At 38.2% G+C, this 22,306-nt stretch overlaps 2 protein-coding genes across 2 annotated transcripts; both read left to right on the top strand.

Moving 5' to 3' along the window:
* Window positions 1–4,827: 4,827 nt before the first annotated feature.
* Window positions 4,828–13,237, top strand: LOC119144939 (transthyretin). Its single transcript, XM_037380907.1, has 4 exons — window positions 4,828–5,002; window positions 5,798–5,937; window positions 10,925–11,060; window positions 12,957–13,237. Exons 1-4 carry the CDS (start codon window positions 4,934–4,936, stop codon window positions 13,062–13,064), a joined length of 453 nt encoding a protein of 150 aa, XP_037236804.1. The 5' UTR covers window positions 4,828–4,933; the 3' UTR covers window positions 13,065–13,237.
* A 1,915-nt stretch (window positions 13,238–15,152) lies between these two features.
* LOC119144940 (transthyretin-like) lies at window positions 15,153–21,960 on the top strand. The gene is made up of 4 exons (XM_037380908.1): window positions 15,153–15,285; window positions 17,025–17,155; window positions 19,731–19,866; window positions 21,644–21,960. The coding sequence occupies exons 1-4, from the start codon at window positions 15,217–15,219 to the stop codon at window positions 21,749–21,751; spliced, it is 444 nt and encodes a 147-aa protein (XP_037236805.1). The 5' UTR covers window positions 15,153–15,216; the 3' UTR covers window positions 21,752–21,960.
* The last annotated feature ends 346 nt before the right edge of the window (window positions 21,961–22,306 follow it).

The raw sequence follows: 22,306 nt of genomic DNA, 5'->3' as shown, positions 1-22,306 counted from the left end.
TAGGGGAAGATTTTCATTGTCATGTCTACTATAATTATTCATTTGACATCTGCAGTCCACTGAGAATAAACTGAGAATTTATGGATATTCCCTTATAAAACATCATACACTGCCAAAAGACCCGAGTCAAGACCCTAAGAAAATCGCAGCCTCTGTTAAATGCTTTTTGCTATCAGAAACATTTGCATCATGTAGATTTACTGTGTACCTTTTACTGTAAGAAGGGGATGAGAAATAAATTTAAAACCCAAACTATCTAATTGTTTTGTTAACAAAGAAATTGACCTTTAAAGACATTGATCTTATGGCAAGTTCCAAGCATCTTTCAGCAATAGGAAAGGTTAAGACATCAGGGCTGGCACAAGGTTATTCAGTTAGCTTTGTGTATAGATTGATTTGGGGTCACTTGTCTAGACTGATGGATTAGTATGTAGGCATGAATATGTATTAAAGATGAAGAACAGAAGTTTGTTTTACAGGGATTACAGGGACTATGGGGGCAGCTACTTAAGTAGTACCTCGTAGTGATCAGTGCCCAGTGACCTTGGAGTTTAAGCACTTCAGACCAAAAGCCTGCTGCGATGAGCAGGTGCCAGGTGAATTCATACATTACAAATGCCCCAAAGCAACAATCACCTATTTAGATGTTTCTTCTTTTTGGGCTATGTCCCAGAATGCTTCTGGACATAACCTTGAAATGGCCAAACTCTGAGATTTTACACCTGAAGGCCAACCCATTCCATCTGTCTTCTAAATTTTTTGTTAACAGTGCACACTTCCTAATTTTCAGATTAACAGGATTTGATACAGATTACAAGATAAGGATGATTTTCTTATTTTTCTGTTTAATATCAGTGGTGTTACTGCCCATTAAAATAGCCAGTGTTAGTCCTATGAACAAAGAAATTTGAGAATGACTATTAAAACTAAACACAGACATACTCGTCATTGAAAATCAAAAGGGGCAGCAGGCTGACAAACACATGCATACCGCACACCTGAAATGACGCTATTCCTAAATGCAATTCTTTACAAATTGAAATTCAAGCTCAAACATGAACCTCGCTGAGCACATTTTTTAATTAGAAAAGTATTATCCCTGGTTCTGCAGAGAGGGAAAATGTTACATAATTAGCAAATAGTGAAATCAACAGAAAATCTCTCCCTGGCTTCAGCAGTACTTCCCTGAGCACTCGTTGATGTGCCAGAGCTCTGCCACAGCAACTCAGCTGGCAGGCACCGGGAGTAAAACTCAGAGAGTTCTTGACTCCAGTTCAGAAAATTCAAGCAAACTTCTTCAAGAGGTAAATCTCAGGTCTTTTTCTGTAAATCCCTATGGAATGTTACTCCAGAAAAGTGAGAGAGGGTGTCACATTCAGGTCTCTGTACTACAGAAAGGATTTTTTTCAGAGCTCAGGAATTCATTAATTCTTTGGAAAGTACTAGGGAAATCTATTCAGATTACTGAACACTTTACTCATCTATCAGCCCCTTTCACTCCAGCGTCACAGAAGAAGCTTACAGGTTTTTATGGTCAAAGTCAGATATTCCAGCTTGTCTGAGCATTTTGTCATGTAGAAGCAGTTGGCTTTCTAAACAAAATCAAATAGAGGGAAATAGAGCAGAGAATAAGGAGCTTATCTATGTAAAACAAGTGTAAGTGTGTGAGACTACGTGGAAGAGAGGGAAAAATACTGTAGTGCAGTTGGAAAAATCCTTGACACAAACAAGAGTATTAGCAGGACATGTTTGTTCTTGACCTGAACACTGTAATGCTTCCAAGCAGGGAACATGCTTTCATTAAAAATAGGCATTAATTCTAATTCCTTGGAGATGAACTTCAACTGATTTGGAATTCAGATAAGCCTTAAAGAATTTTCATATTTGAGGATTATCTAATTTTTTCCATAACTGGGGGTCTCATACTTCTTGGCTTCCATAAGGCTGAGACGACTTTGCACACCAGGGACTTTGCCATCCTCTTCTCCCACCCCCTAACCACCCTGTAACGCTGGGCGATCACCCTCTCTTCTCGGTTTTGTGTCCCCTAGCCCCTAAACAGCTTTATGTTATCACTGCATTAGCTATGTAACCCTTCTGTTTCTTCCACACCAGGATTCCTAAATATCTCTTTCTGAGGAGTTTTCAGTGACTCTGTTTACTCTTTTCTTACAGTCAGGCTTTTATGCTATTGCTCTGTGCTAAGGCTCTGTGTTGCATTGCCTTCCTTGTGGCAGGCATCCTGCCAGGAGTCTCTGGGAGCTTCCCTGTTTCCTGCTCTTCATGGCAGGCTCCCTACTCCTACAGAAGTTCTAGGGTTTTCCCAGCCACACTTACTCCTCAGTGCTCAGCTCCTTGTCACCTCACGTTTCCATATTTTTTTAATCTGGGATAAGTTACTCAGTTGGTAAGCTTCAGACTCCCATTGCACAAAAATAGTTTAACAACAATAGACAGACAACAGTCAGTCAGCACTTACTGGTTGCTCAGCAGTTACCCATCACCTTTCTCCTTTTCCGTCTCACAGTCGCATGTTTTGATTCTCCACCAAGGGGGAAATCATTCTTCTTAGGCAGCTGTTTCAAATTCCTGAGCCCTCCTGTACATTTTATGGAAAACACTAGCATATTGTGCTAACAGGTTGAGGCTGATACCAGAAGGAGAAAGATCTAGCCAGCATTTGTTTGACTAGGCTATAGTAATTTTAAATTAGGTTCACATGGGACGGAATTTGTGTAAATTCTAGATACTCCATGGCCTTCTAGATCAGAGATATAACAAAGACTACTATTTTTTTTTTACCTTGTTTCTGAATCCACTTGTACCTTAGAACTTACAGAAATAATCTAGTTATCTGCAAAATGTGTGAATGGGGATTCACGAACACACAAAGTCTAATTTCCCTTTAGAAGGGTGCTGCTGCCGATAGTCAAACGATCCCTATCTAGGCTATGTATGGGATGGGTGAGAGTTGAAAAAAAGCAGCAAATGCAGGACGGGGAAAAAAATCATGTTTGGGGTTAGAATTTTCCATGCGCCTTATTCACTTTAAAAAACAGCTGTCAAATGTTATAAAAGAGGAAAGTAAAACAGATAATATGGACAGCTGAAAGGTACTATCCCTGTAGACCTGATTTTTCAGAAACCGTTACCTTGCAGGAAAACCTATGAAAAATAATTTTTTTTTTAAGTCATTCTGCCACAGGAGAGCAACTTCACATGCAGGCAGGTGCCAATATCATCACCTCCTTGGTATTGTTTCCTTGAAAAACAGCTGACAGCAAGTGACAGGACAGCCTACTTGCACTTCAATACAGATAATTCTCTTCCTGACATACAAAGCTTTGCAGCTTCAGAGAAATATTTACAAACACAGAGAGCAAAACAATGAAGTCAAGTGTTGATGCACAAATCTAAGAGCAGTATTTACCTTTCCAAGACCTGAATACAAGCCACAAACACGAGATTGCAGTGTGATTTGTAATGCTGGGCACTTGCATTGACTTTTATGTGCATGCAAAGTGAGTGTAGATTGCTACCTACTACCTATCAGCCTGCTTTGCTGTAAGTGCAAAGCGCACTTTGATCCCAGTTTAGGAGATGACTGTAATATAGATTTTTTTTCAAAAACCAACTTTGCCTAAAGAGAACAACTGTATAAAGCAGCCTGAAGGCATGCAAGCCACTGGAGAATACCGTCCATGACTTCTCTCTAAGACCTTTATCATAATCCTATTCAAGTTAAGAGGCAAAATTCCTTTTTATTAGAATACTGTGAAATCAGCAAAATCTGAATGTGCTGTATCCTGAGAACAGAAGTGTAGGCTCAGGGTTGTTTAGGACGTTTAGGACATGGGGAGAAGGAAATGCCAATCAGGGCTGTTTCTTTGTCTCTCAACTAGCACCAGGTACACTATGGACAAATTTTTTGTGATGCAGCTGGAGAAACGCAGCTACACCATGCCTGCTCTCCCAGCTGACATCTCTTCCCAACTTAGGTTGGGGCTGAGCTCACCCCTGAAAAACCTTTTACCTAAATGTACATTTCAGAGCATAACAATAACATTTCCAGCATAATAAGAGTTTGGCAAATAGAATGTTAGCTAGATGTTAATGTAAGCTACCCATCTATGCTAGTTGCTGCTTCTTCTGGGGTACATGGAGCAAGAGAGGACTCATTTTATTTTTCTGAGACTTTTATCTTTCCCAAGGGAACAGATCTCTCCAGTTGTCTTCCCAGTGACTAAGAGAAAGTCTTTACGTCTACCTGAAGATTAGGCAAGATGAATCCTTAGGAGCTTCTGTTGAGAGGCAGATATTGTCAGATTCTATCTAAACTAGGTTTCAAAAAGAAACATTGCTCCTTTTCAACAAGCAGGGGAACTGCCTGGGAATCTGTCTCCCAGTATGGACCATTAGCACTGCTTGAGCCAGACAATGAACAAACCTCCATTACCCATATACTGAGTCTGCATCTATATGTGGGAACTGGTCTCCAGAAAGCACTGAACATTGAGAAGAAACACGGAGCAGGCACAGAGAAAGCATTGGGGCATTATTGTGCACAACCTGAGGGCAAGGTAAAGAAAATCTCCTAGAACTGGTTGGATTCTGAGCTAACAAAGGTCATTTGCATTATTTTCTGGAGGGCTTTCTATGAGTCTAATCTCTCCAGGCAAGGGTCATGTTTGTGTCCGTTACTTATTCTCTTTGCTTTGGTGATCCTGTAGTCTTTCCATTGACTGCAATGGCAGTGCTATTCATGGACTGACTCTAGGATTGGACTGTTTACTAAGAAAATAATCAGAATCAGCAGATTTGGAGTCATATGGGCACCCAATAAGCAGCCTGTTTTGTTGTCAGATTGGCTATAAAATCCCAAATCCCCTCAGCTCCTAGCTGCTGGCACCAAGGCTCACTAACAGCAGACAGAATGACCTTCCACTCTGTGCTCCTTGTTTTCTTAGCTGGACTGGTATTTTTCTCCGAAGCTGCACCACTGGTGAGTCTTCTTTTATTCAAACTCAATCATTACAAGAATGATAATCTAGAGTTTCTAGATGACTAGCATCCTCCTCATCCATGAAATTCTGTAACCATTAGGCTTTGCTGGAGTGTTATTTTACTACCATTTTTAAGTGGCTTCTTCAGAATTCTTAAAACTTTATTTTGCCATTTACCCATCTATTTTAGGTTATTATGAAAGGGTCAGGGGTCTAGGAGGTGTGACCTTTTATTTCTGTCTGTTTCTGTCATTTTGTGACTCACATCCCATAACTTCAATATAGATGTAACTTTACCTTCTTCACCAAAAAAATGCTTCTTTAAAGCACTAAAAAAATATTTTTTGAAGAATGACTAAGGATTTCTTAAAGTATAATGAAGCTTAAGAAACAAATATTCTTTCAGCCCTATGGATCTCATAGGTATTTCTCGTTTAGTTTCCTAGGCTAACACACTCTGCCTGCAGTTATAATAACTAACTACTGTTTAATTTGTGACCTCATTAAAAAGGTATACTTTACAACATTTTCCCAGGGCCATACGCAGCTCTAAATATTTATCAAGCAATCTGTTTGTGTATGCATGTGTGTGTGCATGTAGTAAAGTTATTAGCATCAAGCTCTAAGACACTCCACTATAAGAAACAGATGTTTGTGAACTAACTTTGAATACCATTTGGCAAAGAGCTTGCTTTTAAGTCAACGTTAATTCTGCAATAAGAACTCATCTTTGGAAGAAGGTTTTTGCAGGGCTGGTGAACAGCTCCTATACAACCTCTCCTGCTTTCCCCAAGGTCTCCCATGGCTCTGTTGATTCCAAATGCCCTCTCATGGTGAAAGTGCTGGATGCAGTCAGAGGAAGTCCTGCAGCTAACGTAGCTGTTAAAGTCTTTAAAAAGGCTGGAGATGGAAGCTGGCAGGACTTTGCTACTGGGTAAGTTATACGGTCTTATGGAGCCATTTCCAAAGTGCCTCAGGCAAGCAATTGAATGGAGCTCTGATTAAAAAAGCAGTATGTTTTTGAGCACATTTCACACTATCACTGTTAACAGCACGTGAATGCTGGTCTAAAATCCATCAGATTCAATTCAAGAAGAAATTACTCACAACTGAAATACATGCTAATCACAAAAATATGTTGAGATGCTCATCTTATCTTTGTAAGGGAGTAGGTTTAGTCATTATTTTTCTCCTAGCTTCAGTACTATATTTCTTTTCTACAAAAAAACCCAACAAACCCAAAAAAACCCAAACAAACAAAAAAACCCCTATTTACCAGAATTTTGTAGGCAATCTGGACTAACCTACTGTCTTCATACGCAATGGATATAGAGCTTTATTTGCAGCAGTCACAAACAAAATCCTCTCTGCGAGCACATACAAATAATGAGCACATTCGTCATCTTCTCCTGCATAACAAACAAGCTGGTTGGAAGAAACTCCTTGACCAGAGAGTTTTAAAGAATCCCATCGTAATACAATATAAAAACACAATCTCAGCATTTGTTTGTGGTCATTTCCATAGCTTTGCATGGCTTTTGCTAGAATGACAGCTTAATGCTTGCAAAGCATCATCAGAACACCACTGAGGGGCAGGCAATAATAGCATTATCTTCAGTCTGTGGGAAAAGTAAGGGTAACAAAGGAATACAGCTCACTAACATTCAAATAGGTGAGGCATTTAAGTTTCATTGTGATAACTCATTGAATCACCTTTTTAAAGAAGTCAAGAGAAACCTCCAGTAACAGCAGAATAGTCAAGCACAGAATGCCAAGCAGAAACATGGACAGCAGCCACCAGAGCATCCAACTGTCTTACTAGGATTTTTATAGCATGATTTACATAAAAGCTGCAGGGGGAAAAAAAAACCAAGAAACAAACAAAACCATAAGAGAGGAGAAGACTACAAGAAGGACTTTCTCTACAAAGGACTTTTTCTCCATCTGAAGGGTTGATTTTTATAAAACTTTTCCCCATTGAAAAGGAACAAGAAAGGTTAGATTGAAGGAGAAATAAAACACCTCCACTTACAAATGCTGAGTGTTAACCTAGGAACAAAGGATTCTCAGAATGTATTTATGTACTTTAATAAAAAGAGAAACCCCATGAAAAAATGACACATTGTTTTCAAGGAAAGCAGAGACAAGGACAGTGTCTTGTCCTTAGCAAGTATTTGCCATTATTAGGAAACTCAGATTATTTCAAATGTTTCATCAAGTGTTCTTGAACATGTAACAAAATACAATTTACAGAGGAATAAGATAAATGCAACACCGGTGTTAAATGCCCTCACTTTTTGGGCCTGTTTTCTTGTTGTGTTTACAATGCTGCTCTCAAGAAGCCCAAGGAGACAAACCCTGCAGTTATTCTTAGCCAACCTTTGTTGACACTTCATGTCAGTACACACCCCGGAGAAAATCAAATCACTTCTTAAATATAAATTGAGAAGATTCACCTTAGGCAAGTGAGGACCATTTTTCTGGGGGAAGATAGCGGAGGAACATTAAATTACTAATTTTATTGCAGGTAAAGATTTTGACCTTTCCTTTGACTTGCATTTTAACCAAGGCTGCTTCAGCGATACCCCTGACTTTAGCTGATGACACTTGTTTGAACTGGGTTTTCGCATGTGATTGACGTTTTTTTCTTTTTGGAAAACCAGAGTTTCTCTGTGTTAAACCAGATAAAAATCTGACTGCAATTAAGGAACACAATCTCTAACTACTCCTGTCAAGTTAATAATATATTGAAGTTACGGTACCTAGCAGATGCATATGGAAAAGCTGCCTTTTCTACAAATGTTATTTTTTTACCTTTTTGTTTGTTTGTTTTTACTTTACTAATGCACTTTAGGGAATTAAACAAGTGCACCTAGCAACTGGTGAATTTGGAGTAATAGTATTTAAAAGGCAGGGAGGAAGTCAGCATAGCAACCGCTGACTTTATTAAGAGGCTTATTTCAATATTATCAATATTAAAGAGCCAAAAATTTGTAAGAGGTAACTCGAGCTGCAACACACTCTGAGGAAGGCTTTAGGGCACAGAGACCTGGGAAGCATGTGATCTGGGTTCTATATGAGCTCCTCCTATGACTAGTTTTGACCTTCTTACTACTTCACATTTTTGGAAGTCTAGGTCTTACCATGTAGTTCAAGAGTTGTATTCACCAAACGCTTGTAGGTCATAAAAAAGAAAAAAAGAAAAAAAGAAAAAAAGAAAAAAAGAAAAAAAGAAAAAAAGAAAAAAAGAAAAAAAGAAAAAAAGAAAAAAAGAAAAAAAGAAAAAAGAAAAAAGAAAAAAGAAGAAAAAAGAAGAAAAAGAAAAAAAGAAGAAAAAGAAAAAAGAAGAAAAAGAAAAAAGAAGAAGAAAAAGAAAAAAGAAGAAGAAAAAAGAAAAAGAAAAAAGAAGAAAAAGAAAAAAAAGAAGAAAAAGAAAAAAGAAGAAAAAGAAAAAAGAAGAAATAAAAAATAAAAAAGAAAAAATAAAAAAGAAAAAATAAAAAAGAAAAAAGAAAAAAGAAAAAATAAAAAATAAAAAAGAAAAAAAGAAAAAAAGAAAAAAGAAAAAAGAAAAAAGGAAAAGAAGAAAAAGGAAAAAGAAAAAAGAAAAAAGAAAAAAAAAAGAAAAAAGAAAAAAGAAAAAAGAAAAAAGAAAAAAGAAAAAGAAAAAAGAAAAAAGAAAAAAGAAAAAAAAAAGAAAAAAGAAAAAAGAAAAAAGAAAAAAAGAAAAAAAGAAGAAAAAAATCTGTCTATGTGAAGTGGTTCTCCCCCCACCCCTTTTTTTTTTAAACTCCAAAATAATAACTCATGATCCTGAGATATTTCTTCAGCAGTCTGCATTTAAAGGCAGAGCTTAGCTCAGTGCAATATGTCCCCCAAGAGTTCATAAATGTCGTGGCACGTGTGGTATAGATTTAACCTTGATACAATATAAAACTAAGGTCCAGACAGTGAAAAAGAGGATCAGGACTGCAGGTAAGGCTGGAGCCATAGCAACTTAACCAGTGGTTTGCAAATTTTTTGCTGGGAAAGCACAGCTTTTTCAAGCTAATTGTCCATCTTACAGCAGATGCCGGTAGTTCACGTCCTATTAAGAATAAAAAAACCACACTATAATTATTCCCCCACTCAGACAGAAATACAAATGCTATTCAGAAGGAATCACTTGTAGCACTTTGCTACCACGGCCGAATGCAGGGCCACCTCTGCCTTGTGCTAGCCCCATCCAAACTCTGAATTGCACACTGTCCTGTTGGCTGTCAATGCAGCAGTAATGCTGAAGGGTTTGCTTGTGAGACAGCTCGCACTGCATGGCTACTACTCAATAACTAAAAGTTATTGGAGGAAAGTGCCATTAACTCCTGGTAGTGGGCAAGAGTCTCCAAGTGAACTCTTGCTTCCAGTTTCCCAACTGTTCTGGATCTTTAACATCTGCAACTCTGGGTCAGCACCCATCAGGGAAACCATTCAAGCTGCATCCACAGTTTTCTCAAACTAAAACTTGTTTACCTGAAAAAAGATTTTGAGGCAGACACCATTTTTTCTTTTAATTGGTTTTTTGTCTAGACTATCGAACTTGTAAGAGATGCATGAATTGTTAACTTATATTGTTAATTATTGTTAACTGAACACTTTTGCAGGATCTCAGCAATTCTGTTTCATGGGTTCAAGGACACTCACAATTTAATTCTTCCTTTTACCTATTGCCTTTTATTAAGGCAATATAGTTTAAGCCAGGAAGTGCTAATTAAACCAAAAGAAAACAGATGTGTACACTTCACAAATTGCCTTTGAACCATGTTTCAAACCAAAATAAAGATGACAAATAAGATGAAGGAGGAGGCAGCAGCTGCAAAAGAAAAGCTGCAATAGCACACCTGATTCTGTCTCTGATAAGCAGCATGTCACTGCTTTCTCCCCTCCCTCTCTTCCTCCTTAGATTTTTCTGTTTTCTGCCCAGACAGCTACTCCTTGCTGTAAGATGGAAAATTTCCACTAATTCATCAAGTTCTTCAAGCTTTCTTCATTTTCCCTTCAACTATATCATGTGGTTATGAAGTGCTATAAATATCAAATAAATATTTTCAGCAGGAAAAAAACCACACCTGGTAAAAAGACCAGAAATAAAATAAAAGGTGGGAAAATAGATAAATGGGGTTTAGGAGCTAAGTATATAAATATTTCAACAGCTGTCCTACAAAGCTTGCTCCTTTTCAAACAGATAGGGTGTAATGCCAGCTGTATTTCCGTCTTCTGGATTTCATTCACCCACATTTTTTTGTTATGAGCAGAGTGCATAATCTCTTTGAGCTGGGAATTCCTATTGCTAATTTATATGGCACCCAGTGGCAGAGGCCCCTGCTTTTTGACCAAGGCGTTGTAATTCAAATGAATAAAATCTTGTGATGATTAAATTGCTTTTCCAAGACACTAACACTTAGGGTTACATAAAACTGCATCAGTGTATAGGGGTAAAACCTACAGCCTCAGTGCTAATAACTAGAGAACAAAATAATTTTCCACTAAAATCTCTCTTCTCTCTTTAATTATAATTTGCAATTTGGCATCTTGCCTTTCATCATGACAACTAAGCTACTAACATTTGGTTCCAGAGGGCACTTAAACACAATATTAAAAAGAAGGACCTTAACTATAATCCCTGCCATAGCAACAGAAATGACCAAAACAGCCAGCCAGCTTTGATTTGCGATGTATATGGATGAGTTGGTAGCAAGGACAGACTTTGCAATACGGAAACATACACTACATAGGAGGAGGGAATTATTTCCGATGATTAGAAACCATTCAGTGTAGAATGTGGCTGTGCAACACCTCTGCTATTTGATATTCTACATGAGCCGTTTCTGTTTAGCATCTAAATGACAATATAAAATATTGATGTAGACGCGTTACTATTACAGGAAAACCACAGAGTATGGGGAGATCCATGAGCTCACAACAGAAGAACAGTTTGTAGAAGGAATATACAGGGTTGAGTTTGACACCAGCTCTTACTGGAAGGGACTTGGGCTTTCTCCATTCCATGAATATGCTGATGTAAGTATTTGCACACATACCTAATAATCTATATACTGTGTAGTGACATGAGCTGGAAAGAACAAATACAGTTCTTCAGTATTGTACAAATAAAAGGAGCAGCATCGTTCCGTGAAATGGTTCACTGCCACTTAACATTGGGCAAATAAAGGCAGCATATAGCCAGCTAAGGCAAAGGAAGTAGCCAACTTCTCTGCAAATACTGATGTGGCTCTTCTAAAGTGGAACTGTGCCCATTCACCCATCCAGACCATCAGACACCTTTGTTCAGAAAGAGTTACATTATTCAAAAGTACACGGTGTTTAAAAAAACAAGGGAAAAAAAAAGGGGGGGGGGGGAATACTGTTGTTGTTGAAGGATTTGGAAACCTTAATTTTATAGGAAATAAGCTATTCTTTAATCAGAGGTATTTCCCTGTATCGGTCACCTGAAAATCCCTGAATTCTAGTATGACCTGTAATTACAGGGAAAACGAATTCTTTCTGATGTGGCTTTTAACAACAAGAAGATGCTCAGTACTGAAATATGCAATAGAAAAAAAAGGCATAAAAATATAAAGAAATAACTATAGTAGTTAAGAAAAAGCCGTCTGTTTCATCAATAGTCAAATTTCATAAGCAGGCTAGCAATATAATTGTGTCTTGTGCTTCCCTTTGATTTCAGCTGTACATTGATTTATTTATTGTATGCTCTATTCTATTACATTTACTTAGCATTTCAAAAAAAGTTTAAATTCTTCAGGCCCAATCTGCCATTAAATTTAAGTTTCCCGAAATTAAGTAGTCTGGAATTGCTACAGGTTGTGTTGTAGAACATTTTAAATCGCAATTTTATGAAGCTCTGTGGATGACTAAAACAAATGACTGAGGCCCAGGTCCACAAAAGTCTGAGGAGCAGCTTGGGTCATTTATGTCTAATAAACAAGCCTCAAAAATATTCCCAAACCATTTGGATGCCTGAAAGTTGCTGGGGCCTAGAGAAGGGGCTTCACCTCAAAAGGTGCTTAAAAGCACCTGATTGAGACCGTTCCAGCTAGGCTGTTAGAGAAGATTTCCTTTGACGTAATAGCCCACAGGTCAACAAATCATCCTGGGAAGTGGGCAGGGTTCAATGACTGCCTGTGCACAAGGTAACTGAAGGCTGTAGCTCTCACATCCCAGCAGCTTAGACTTTGGCAGGACCAGGAAGTAGGATGGAACTCTCCAGTCCTCTTGCAGAAAGTACGTCATAGTTCAGAAAATACATTAAATATTGGGCAAAATAGAGCCAAAGAATGAGGGAGCTCAACCCAGGTGGTGACACTTTCCAGGGAACTGAAGGTCCAAAGTTCCAGGGACCGATCTGGAAAGCAGCAAATTTGAATTGTCTTAGACAAGGGTCGCTCCTTGTTCTGGCAAGTCTAGCTACTCAGTTCTTAACGCAAGAACTGACCCACCACCAGCTGTGTTAAAAACAGGAGTGAGGCACTGAAGTACAGAAAGCAGCTTTGGGCTTCAGCTCCCTACTTCCCTTGGCCACCTCACACAGAGGTTGTATTTAAGTTCACTAGATGAGATTTCACCTCTCGATCTTTCTTACTAGTTGTCTGAGAGACCTTTCCGTCATCCTCCCATTCCACATCACAGACTAGTTTGCCTGACTCAGGTATATGCATCTCCACCTAGCTTCACTGCAGCTGAGGTTCTTTGTGGACCTTGGTCCAAATTTCAGATTTCTCAGTCTTCAGCAAACATCAGAAAGTAACACTGAGCATTTGGCTTCAGAACAGTAAAATTACGGACTGGACAGAACTGCTAGAGCATTCTGCAGAGGAAATAGTGTGTGCATCCTAATTCTTAATATGGTAGTTTCAAACATACATTGTTCATTGTGATCACAAGTTTTCTCTTTTCCAGGTGGTGTTCACTGCTAATGATTCCGGTCACCGCCACTATACCATTGCTGCTCTCCTCAGTCCTTTCTCTTATTCAACCACCGCTGTTGTCAGTGATCCCCAGGAATAAACATGTACTGTCGTTACACAAACACCTTCCTCTGCTAGAACTATTGTAGGCTTTTAGGAGAAAGGTTTTTCCTACTGCTAATGCGTAACTTTTTGCTACATTAGGGGTTTTTTTTCCATTTTGTAACCTGGCAAACTTCAGACAAGTCAATAAAATGTTACTTCTTTAAAACAGTTTTGATTCTATTGGTGAAGTTTTATTGTATTCTAAGCTGTCATGATTTGCATTCAAGTGCGATGGACATCTGGAAAACATGCGTGGCATGGCACTTGCTTTGGTTTTGTTATCTTCTTCCACTACCTTAAAAAAGTCTCATCAAATGCATTAGATCAAAATAATAGAGTTGTGCTACCTTAAAAAATTTGACCAAACACATGTACTCAAAATAAAAAAGTCATCCATGCTACTTGTACTTTACACACAGAAGAGAGAGTCCCACCATCGACTAGGTCACAGTGTATATAGGAGAAATTCTGAATACCTAGCAGCAGAACAAACAAAGCAGAAAGACTGTTGAAATATATATAAGCAGAGAACTGAAAGAGTTAAGATCTATGTACTTTTACTTAACTTCAGGCAAAGCTCAACACTGTCATTTCAAGAGGCAAGTTTTCTGCTCAATCTAGGAAGTTCTGAAGCAATTTTAATTAGCACCATTTTTAACAACTTTGATCTTTAACCCAGCTGGCTACTGTATTCAAGTGCATTCCAATTAAATCTGTAGTAAGTCAAACCTATAGCCATCATTAATAAAACAGCCCTAAAACAGAAGCAACATCTTAATATTCTCTTCATATTTTTAGAAACAGGAAAAGGTAAGCTGCGATACAAATGACGTTGTTGATAAACTGACCAAAGAATCTGGAGGGCTTTAGCAGTGATTTCTGTAGACTGATGGCCTATTGCATTTAAAACATCTTGAAGCAGAGAAATTGTTTTTTAATGGGATTACAGACACTACAGAGATAGTCACCGAAATCATGCCATTCAGAGACCATCAGCACTCATCTGCCACTGACCTTGGGAGCTTATCTCTACACCCAGAGCCTTCTGGGATGACTGCATACCAGGTGAATTCCAAGTTACAAAAGCTTGCCTTTAACATTTCACTATTTGGTTCCTTTTTTCCTTGATTTCTGGACACTATCATAGTTACACAACTCTTGTAAGCAGTGCAAATAATTTCAAAACAGTGCCCTTCCTAAAGCATACAGATTTCATGGAACTTCAAAACCAGTAGGTTTGATTTGCAGTGAGCTGTGCCCAGCCCTCGAAATAGGACATAAATATGTTCATGCAGGTGTACTCATTAAAAACTAACAAACTACTCTGCACAGTCATCCATCTGATGACAGGATAAAACTAGCAAGAAAGTCTATGTACAAGTGTCTAACCAAAGATCAGAAAGACAAATTAAATTTCAAAAAGTAACATTTCCCTAAAATGAAGCACATGCTTCTGGTGGGAGCCGATTTGCAGTTGTACAGGGAACATTCTGAACTTTCTAAGTTCAGAATCTAAGGATCAAGTAAAGTGATAGAATTTAAAACAGTTTAACTGTGTTTCAGAAATGGGTTTGTAGGTACCTGGTTATCATGCTGGAAATAAAAAGTAACATATTTTTCCTCTGGGGGGAACGTGTAAGATAACTAGATAGCCCACACGTTATCCACCTACCTTTTACCAGTGGTGGGGAGAAAACCAGAGAAATCTCTTAATAGCTAAACATGGGTGAGTCAATTAAGACAAGCCATAACCACAGAGAAATTCTCACTGAAATTGACAGGTAGACAAGAAATTTGTATTTCTCTCAACTATATGAGATCTATACAACAGTATTCCTCAACAAAAAGAGAAAAAGGAAACAGAATAGATGTTGTTCCCAAGAAAATAGATCGCTGCAGTTGAGCTAGGCAACATTCACAGTATTTCCACAGGCAGTGATAGAAGAGACTTATTTTTGCAGACAAGGTTCATGTTTATATGGGTTACTTATTTTCTCATTGTTTACTAAGTAAATAGTATGAATTGGCATGTTGAAAGTCATATGGGTTCTCTGGTAAGTAGCCTCAGTTTAGAGGCCTTGATATAAAAATCACAAATCTCATCAGTTTCTACTCACTGACACTGAGGCTTCCTAGTGGTAGGCAAAATGGCGCTTCATTCTGTATTTCTTGTTTTCTTAGCTGGCCTGGCATTTTTCTCCGAAGCTGCACCACCGGTAAGTGTCTCAGGATCGAGGTCCTTCATACTGATGTAGTCCCAGCTTTTTTTTTCTTTTATATTTAATTAGTATAAGTGAAAAAAAAAGAATATTTCATGTTATTGCAATTATTTTAGTTTTCCAGTATGTATTGACTGTAGTTCTCTCCTACTGCTCTATCTCTGGTCCTTCTTTCTCCTTCCCTAGTGATTAGTGAGAGGGCTTTATGGTTACAGATGCAGCACTTGTCATTAGACTCAGTGACTGTGTGAAAAACAATGTAAGACAAGAAAGGAAAAAAATATACTCACTACGCAAAAGCCTTGGGCCTGTTGAGAAGTAACTAACAGCCCTTAAAACACAATGAACAAGCTCCTGGTGTGAGGGATTTCATCTGCTATCATTGAGATCCATGCTGGAGAAAGCCCTTCTCTAGTCCTCTCCCTTACTCTTCTACCCACTACAGCTCTATCCCATGCAAGCAGGGAGGAATCTCAGCACGCATTGTTGCTAGCAAAGGAGAGAGTCAAAGCCAGGATCCCACTTCCACAGGGCTCATTTATTACAGCAAAGCAAGCTACAGACATGCTTCTGCCCAAAATTCTCCTAGAACAGGGCCTGTTGAGGGAACTTGGGAACAGGGAAGACTTGTCTTCCCCCCTTGCTTCTTCCTTTCAAGCTCTGATCTTTGCAAAAATGAATACCTGACCTACCGTTGCAAGGAAGTAAAGTGTCATTGAGCTCCCAGAGTGTAAAAGCCAGGAAAACAGGTGGTGGCACTACAGCCCCCTTGCCAGTGCCTCAAAAGAAACACTAGCAAGGAGCCTCTGCATTCCAGAAAGGGAACCCGGGGAGTCGGGGCACGCTGGCGGTACAGATAACTGTGACAACAATACATCGGTCCGATATAGGGCAGGATTCCTGCCCAACATCACAGCTCAGTACATCCCAGAGGCCTCTAAGATTTTATCACCGACATCATGATTCATTTTAAAATTATTAAATAGAGACCAGTGCTTGCTATTTTGAGATCCTCCCTGATTAGCACCTTCCACAAAGCTCTATTTCCTCACTTTTCAGCTACAAAATTAGGTAATGGAAGGTCAAAGCCCTGATTCAACTCAGCACTAGGTAAAACATCAGGGAATAAGCACTGCTTTTGATGAACATGTTGGGAGTGAAACTACAGCCGACCCATCTTTGAAGAAAGGTTTTCCTCTCCTATCCCCACATAGCTGCCAGGGGCTGACAAATCTGATCCAGCATGCTGCTAGGAGGCAGTCTGTATGCGCTGCTCATCAAGTTTACAGCAGAATTAAGTCCATGGCAAAAAGCTATCAGAGGCTCTCAAATCCAGAAAGCTGTGCTCAGATTGCCACTCCAAAATACAGAAAATGAGTTGCCAGTTTTTAAACATTCCTACTGCCTTTGATGATTTAACTATTTCCTGATGAGGTCACAGCTTAGTTACAACTTCACGCTGGAGATGATGTGTAGCTAAGCCATGCCAAAGAGAAACAGAAATGTGCTCACACATACAGCCGCAGGGCCTCCCCAGTGCTCCTGCCATCTCCCTCCCTGCTTCCACTGTACCCAGCCCACAGAAAGCTTCAGGCTACGTTTCTGCAGTACACAGTGATCTTGTTGAGAAAATATGGTATGTTCTGTAGATCTAAAGAGTAATAATTCTTACTGCTTTATTACGCACCATCGGATACCTTTCTTAAAACATAAAAATTCTCTCTTCCTATCTGAAGGACTCTGCTGACTCCAAGCATCCTCTTTTTATAAAAATTCTGGATTCAGTCCGAGGAAGTCCAGCTCCAAATGTTCCAGTTAAGTTATATAAAGAAGCTGCAGATGGATCTCAGGAACTATTAAGTTCAAAGTAAGTCATACCGAAATAATGAGTGAAAGAAGGGAAAGGCAATTTCCCATTCACATTCATTTCACATTCCCATTTCACTTAGTGAAAGTTTCACATTCACTAAGGTAATGTCTTTTTTACTCAAGTAACATAAGATGGAATGAATTTGTTGCAAATTGTCTTTTAACTGTGCTATACTTTCAACAACCCAAATAGTTTTATAATGCTTTGTAATTACTGTGAGCACAAGAAAGTATTTTAAACTATCTTTTAATTCAACTATTGCTTCTCTTCAATTTCATTACAAAGGATTGTATCACTTTTCAGTTTTTAGCATTGTTACTAGAAGAATCAGGCAGACTCTTAGTTTGTTTGAAACTTAATGTTCTGGTTGAGAATCCTACCTTTATTGGCTATTTTCCTTCTTTCTAAAGGGATTTTCATTTTGTACACCACCACAGCTTTAAAAAGAAAACAGAACTGTTTTGAACATATACCACATCATATTTGATAGCCTTCTTTACTTCAAGAAAAAGGAATCAGTAAAAAGGAGAAAATGAGAATAAAGCTTTCTCACCTCCTCCTCCACAGAGAAGCAATTACACCTAAAATAGAAAAAGGATCTCCCAGATATTTAAACATTGTCATGACTCTAAAAAAAAGAAAATAATTGTAGAATTTCAAATGTAGATGACTTTTTGAAATTGCCCTCAATTTTAGTATATATTAACACTTTAAAAACTTAAAAGCAATTTTGAGTTAATCGGAAATCAAAAAACTTCTTACAGGATACACAGAGTGAACACTACCTATTCAACATTCTACTTTCACACTTATCTCCTCAACACAGTTGCAAAGTCTCACCTGAGACCTATCCAGGTGTGTTAACAGTCTGTTCTACCTAAAAATGTGAGAGAAGGCTCATAAGAGCTAAAACTGACATTGTGTAGGAATTTCAATAGCAGGATCCCAGACTCAGATGCATTTCTACAAAGTTCATGAGAAACTATATGGAAGTGGCTCTTTGGTGTCATAGAGCAGTGGGCTGGCAGAAGCAAGAGTGCTCTCATATGTGTCCTTGAAAAACAGAGCTACAGTGAAGGCCGCACATATTTGTACAAGGTGGAGGAAAAAAAATCTTTCCATATTGTCCTACTTAAATTGCCTCCCACCCATCAAGTAAGATAGCTTTACACGTATTCTGCCACTGGAAACACATTACATTTTCCATTAAGAGGGTGTTCAGTTTACTTATCTTCAAATCTGAGCTTAGAGTCTTTATTATACTTAGCTGAGCAGCTGGATGTTGACTGAAGCCTTAAAAACATACTTAACGTTTGAAACAAGGAACAAAGTAACCTTAAGATGAGGTACACGAAAGTCATTTTAATATTAAAGCAACCTCTCCAGCTTCTTAATTTGTAAGTAACTGAATTGTAGCAAGATTCTGAAATAACTGTTCTCAGTTAAAAAAACCGATTTGGTTTTAGTCAAGAAAGCTTATTAGAGAAATGAACAGTTATCTAACAATGACCAATCTATGACAAAGAACAGAGAATTTGAATACATGAAAAAAAATCTGGTAACTTACTACAGAGCAACTTGTAAGATACAAATGGTGCTCTATGACTTCATAGTTATAAGCTATATTAAAGGACAAATCCTAAGTAATGCATTGGATAATGACACAAAAACATTCAATTATTTTTCTCTGCATGCAGTTTGAACAAAATACGTACAGATTTGCCAGCTAGAACACAAAACATTGGTTTGTGACTACTAAAATCAGGCACTAAGTGGCACTGTTACTTGCAGACAACCCACCCAATCAAACCCATGGTATTATCTAACTTATTTCACAGAAACAGGTTTCAACCATGAGACATGTTTGAGAGACAGCATTCAATATTGGTTCTGGAGCCCTAAACTGGTTGGTGTTCAAAGGTGTATAGTTTCAAGGCAGTACTATGTCCTTGGATAGCACTGATACCATCTTCAAATCAAACAAAACCATCTGTTTGTTGAGACTGGAAAACCAACTGATCAATACAGACAATAGGGAATTCCATAAGGCTGACACTGCTGGTTGACCTACACTCATTTCAAATAGCAGATCTCAAATTTCAAATAGCCAACTGTAAAAAATATTCATACTTATGAAACAATACATTTAAATAAGAAGATTATGGAAAAATCAAGAGAATTGACCCTACGTACTTGCACAGTAATTGCATCATGGAGTTTCCACATTCCTTGCAGTAGTGGTGAAGTCTTACCTCTGAGTGGATTCATTTAATTAACCACAATACTCTGCCAGGAGTCTGAACAATAACGCCAGCTTTTGGCTCACCCCCAAACTATTCAGAGTAGTGACACGGGCAGGCAGCCATCTGTTGTGGTGATCGTGGAAGTAGCAAATGCCAAGATAAGCTCTGAAGCATCCATAATACAGATAGACGTAAGCCATTCCAGATCAATAGAAGTATTCATCACATTACTCAGGCTACACAACATCACTGAAGTTCGTTGCCAAGAACTGCATTTTTCTCAGGCTTTTAATGAAATTATAGACACACATTTTTCTGCCGTCACACAGACAAACCAATGACAACGGAGAACTCCATGAGCTCACAACTAAAGAACAATTTGTAACAGGAATATACAAGATTGAGCTTGACACAGCCTCTTATTGGAAGAGACTGGGCTTGAATCCCTTCCACCACCATGCTGATGTGAGTATCCATTTTCTCCTGTACTTTAGTTGCAAATAAAGATACTTTGTATGTCTAGGCTTCAATTACTAATCACATGTGTTGAACTTTCTTTTTACTTTAAAATATTTTCACATTAACACTTTAAATCCAGTCTCAAAGCTTTGTAGCAATATGCTCATGAGAGAGCCTAGTTACTAGCTTCCCCATAACTCTTCAATAAGCTCTTAGAAGCATAACTAATGAGGTTTTCCATCCTTCTACCTCCACTTAAGCCTCTGATTCCTTCTGTGACTATCTAGACACCTGAGGAAGAACAAAAGGTGGAGTACTCTGTTAAGCCTTGTGGGAAAAGGATTTTTTTGCCTTTTGGATCCAGTTTTTCTATGGCTGCAGACAAAACTTACAATTTAGATTTGTAAAGATAATGGAAGTATAAACTGTGTTCTGGATGCTTGGATCCTCAATTTACAACAGAAAAAAGTGTAACAGGCCTTGGGACAGATAAACTGGTCAGATGAATGTGGTCCAAACCAGGTACCAACGGAGGCCAGCTGCAGCATTTGGAACTCCTTGCTTTTGGGAAGCAAGGGAAAGAGGGAAGATTGTCCCCTTCCCATCAACAGAATCAGCCCTTTCACATGGCCTTTCAGTAGTGGCAGCAGTGCTGTACAAGCTGTTTGCTGGGTCATGACAGATCAGTGAGCACCACCAACTGTACGGTTTGCAACTGCTGCTCCGATAGCCATTCCTCATCTCCTTGGAGAAAAGGTGGCCAACACCTGGGTTAAATTTTCTTTCTGCCTCCCCGAAATGGATGAGAGATGACATTCTTATTCTAGACAATAATGAAGGTTAATACTGAATAGTCTTGCCTTCTATGGTAACTGAAATAAAAGAGGCAAGATGAAAGATTACAGCATGCAAGTAAATTGATTATACATCAAGATAATGTTTAACTCTATATTCCAGACTAGAAATTAATTTAAACCAGAGTGCAAGAGCCTCCTTTCTTAAAAATAAGCTTCAGGAGGGACATTTTGCTCAGTTCACTGGTTGCTTCATAGGCATCTTTTTTATTAATGTTGAAATGAGCACAAACTATGCATCACAGAAGGTTATTAAACTGTGTATGTTGTAAAAGTTGACATCCATCGTCTCACAACACAAAATAATCTACTATGTAGAGGGAGGAATCAAAGGACAGGAGATGAACCGATGGGAGAGGTAGCAAAAGGGCTGCGGTAAATCATTCATACATAAGGTTATTACCACACTGTAGCCAAAAGGACTAATGCAGTCATTCTCTACTAGATATGTAAAAGTAAGGTTAAAGAAACATTGGCCTAATGATAGTTACTGTAGCACTATGTTTTATTCTGTTTCTCAAAGTTCAGAATTTCATAAAAGCAGCAATAAATACAATACTTGAAAGATGTTGGGTTTTTTTTTTTCTAATAAAGACAATCAATGGGGTTCCGTGTAGATCTTCAATTAAAAAAACCCCATCTTGTTGCCATGTTGCTATTTACTGGTATGAACAAGGAAACCCCAATATGGATAATAAATACCATTTTATAAAACTTTAAATAAGTGACATGAATGCATTTAACAAAGGACATTTAACCAGCGGAAAACCTCTGTGTGACAGGCAGTCACAGATCACAGTGATCAAATCACCACAAGAGAAGTTATTTCCAAAGTTTTGTGGGAAGTTAGATAAAATGATCACAATGTTTCCATCTAGGCTCATATCTAGAGATCACTTCTCATTTCTCTTGTTCTTTCTTTTTTCCAGGTGGTGTTTACAGCTAATGACGCTGGTTATCGACATTACACCATTGCTTTTGTCCTCAGTCCCTTTTCTTACTCAACTACAGCAGTAGTCAGTGAGCCAATGGAATAGAAGCTGACATTAAGCATGAAAATTTAGATGTGTAAATTAAAACTTCTATAAATGATAAGAACTTAGTTTCCGACTGTATAAACAGCTTAGGATTTCATAGTAAGTCACTAAATAACAGTCAAGTTGTTTATTCACTTTATTAACTTTAGGAAGAACGTGTATTGGCTTTCTTTTCAAATACTCTTCTGAATAAAAGTATTCTGTAAGTATTGCTCTTCTGAATAAAAGTTTAGGGTTCCAAAAAGCCACATTACACTTTTAAAAAATGCACTGAAATTCCACTACTGGGATTCTGAGAATAAACCAAAGTCTTCCATGAAGTTAATGAACTGCATTCCTATACTTGCAAAGGAAACAAACAAAACATACCTAAAAGGTGTCTTATGAAAAGTAAGCACACAGTAAATACAATCCACCACCTACTGTCATCTGTACCTTACTACTGACATCCACAATAGATGAAATCACGTAGGACTACCACCCAGGGCCCCATGCAATCATCAGGTAAACTCACATCCCAGTTCTGATTTTTAAGATACAGAAGCAAAAGCAGCT

This window comes from Falco rusticolus, chromosome 3 (genome assembly GCF_015220075.1).
Source record: "Falco rusticolus isolate bFalRus1 chromosome 3, bFalRus1.pri, whole genome shotgun sequence".
Classification (NCBI taxonomy): Eukaryota; Metazoa; Chordata; class Aves; order Falconiformes; family Falconidae; genus Falco; species Falco rusticolus.
This window is presented reverse-complemented; position numbering and strand designations above follow the sequence as displayed.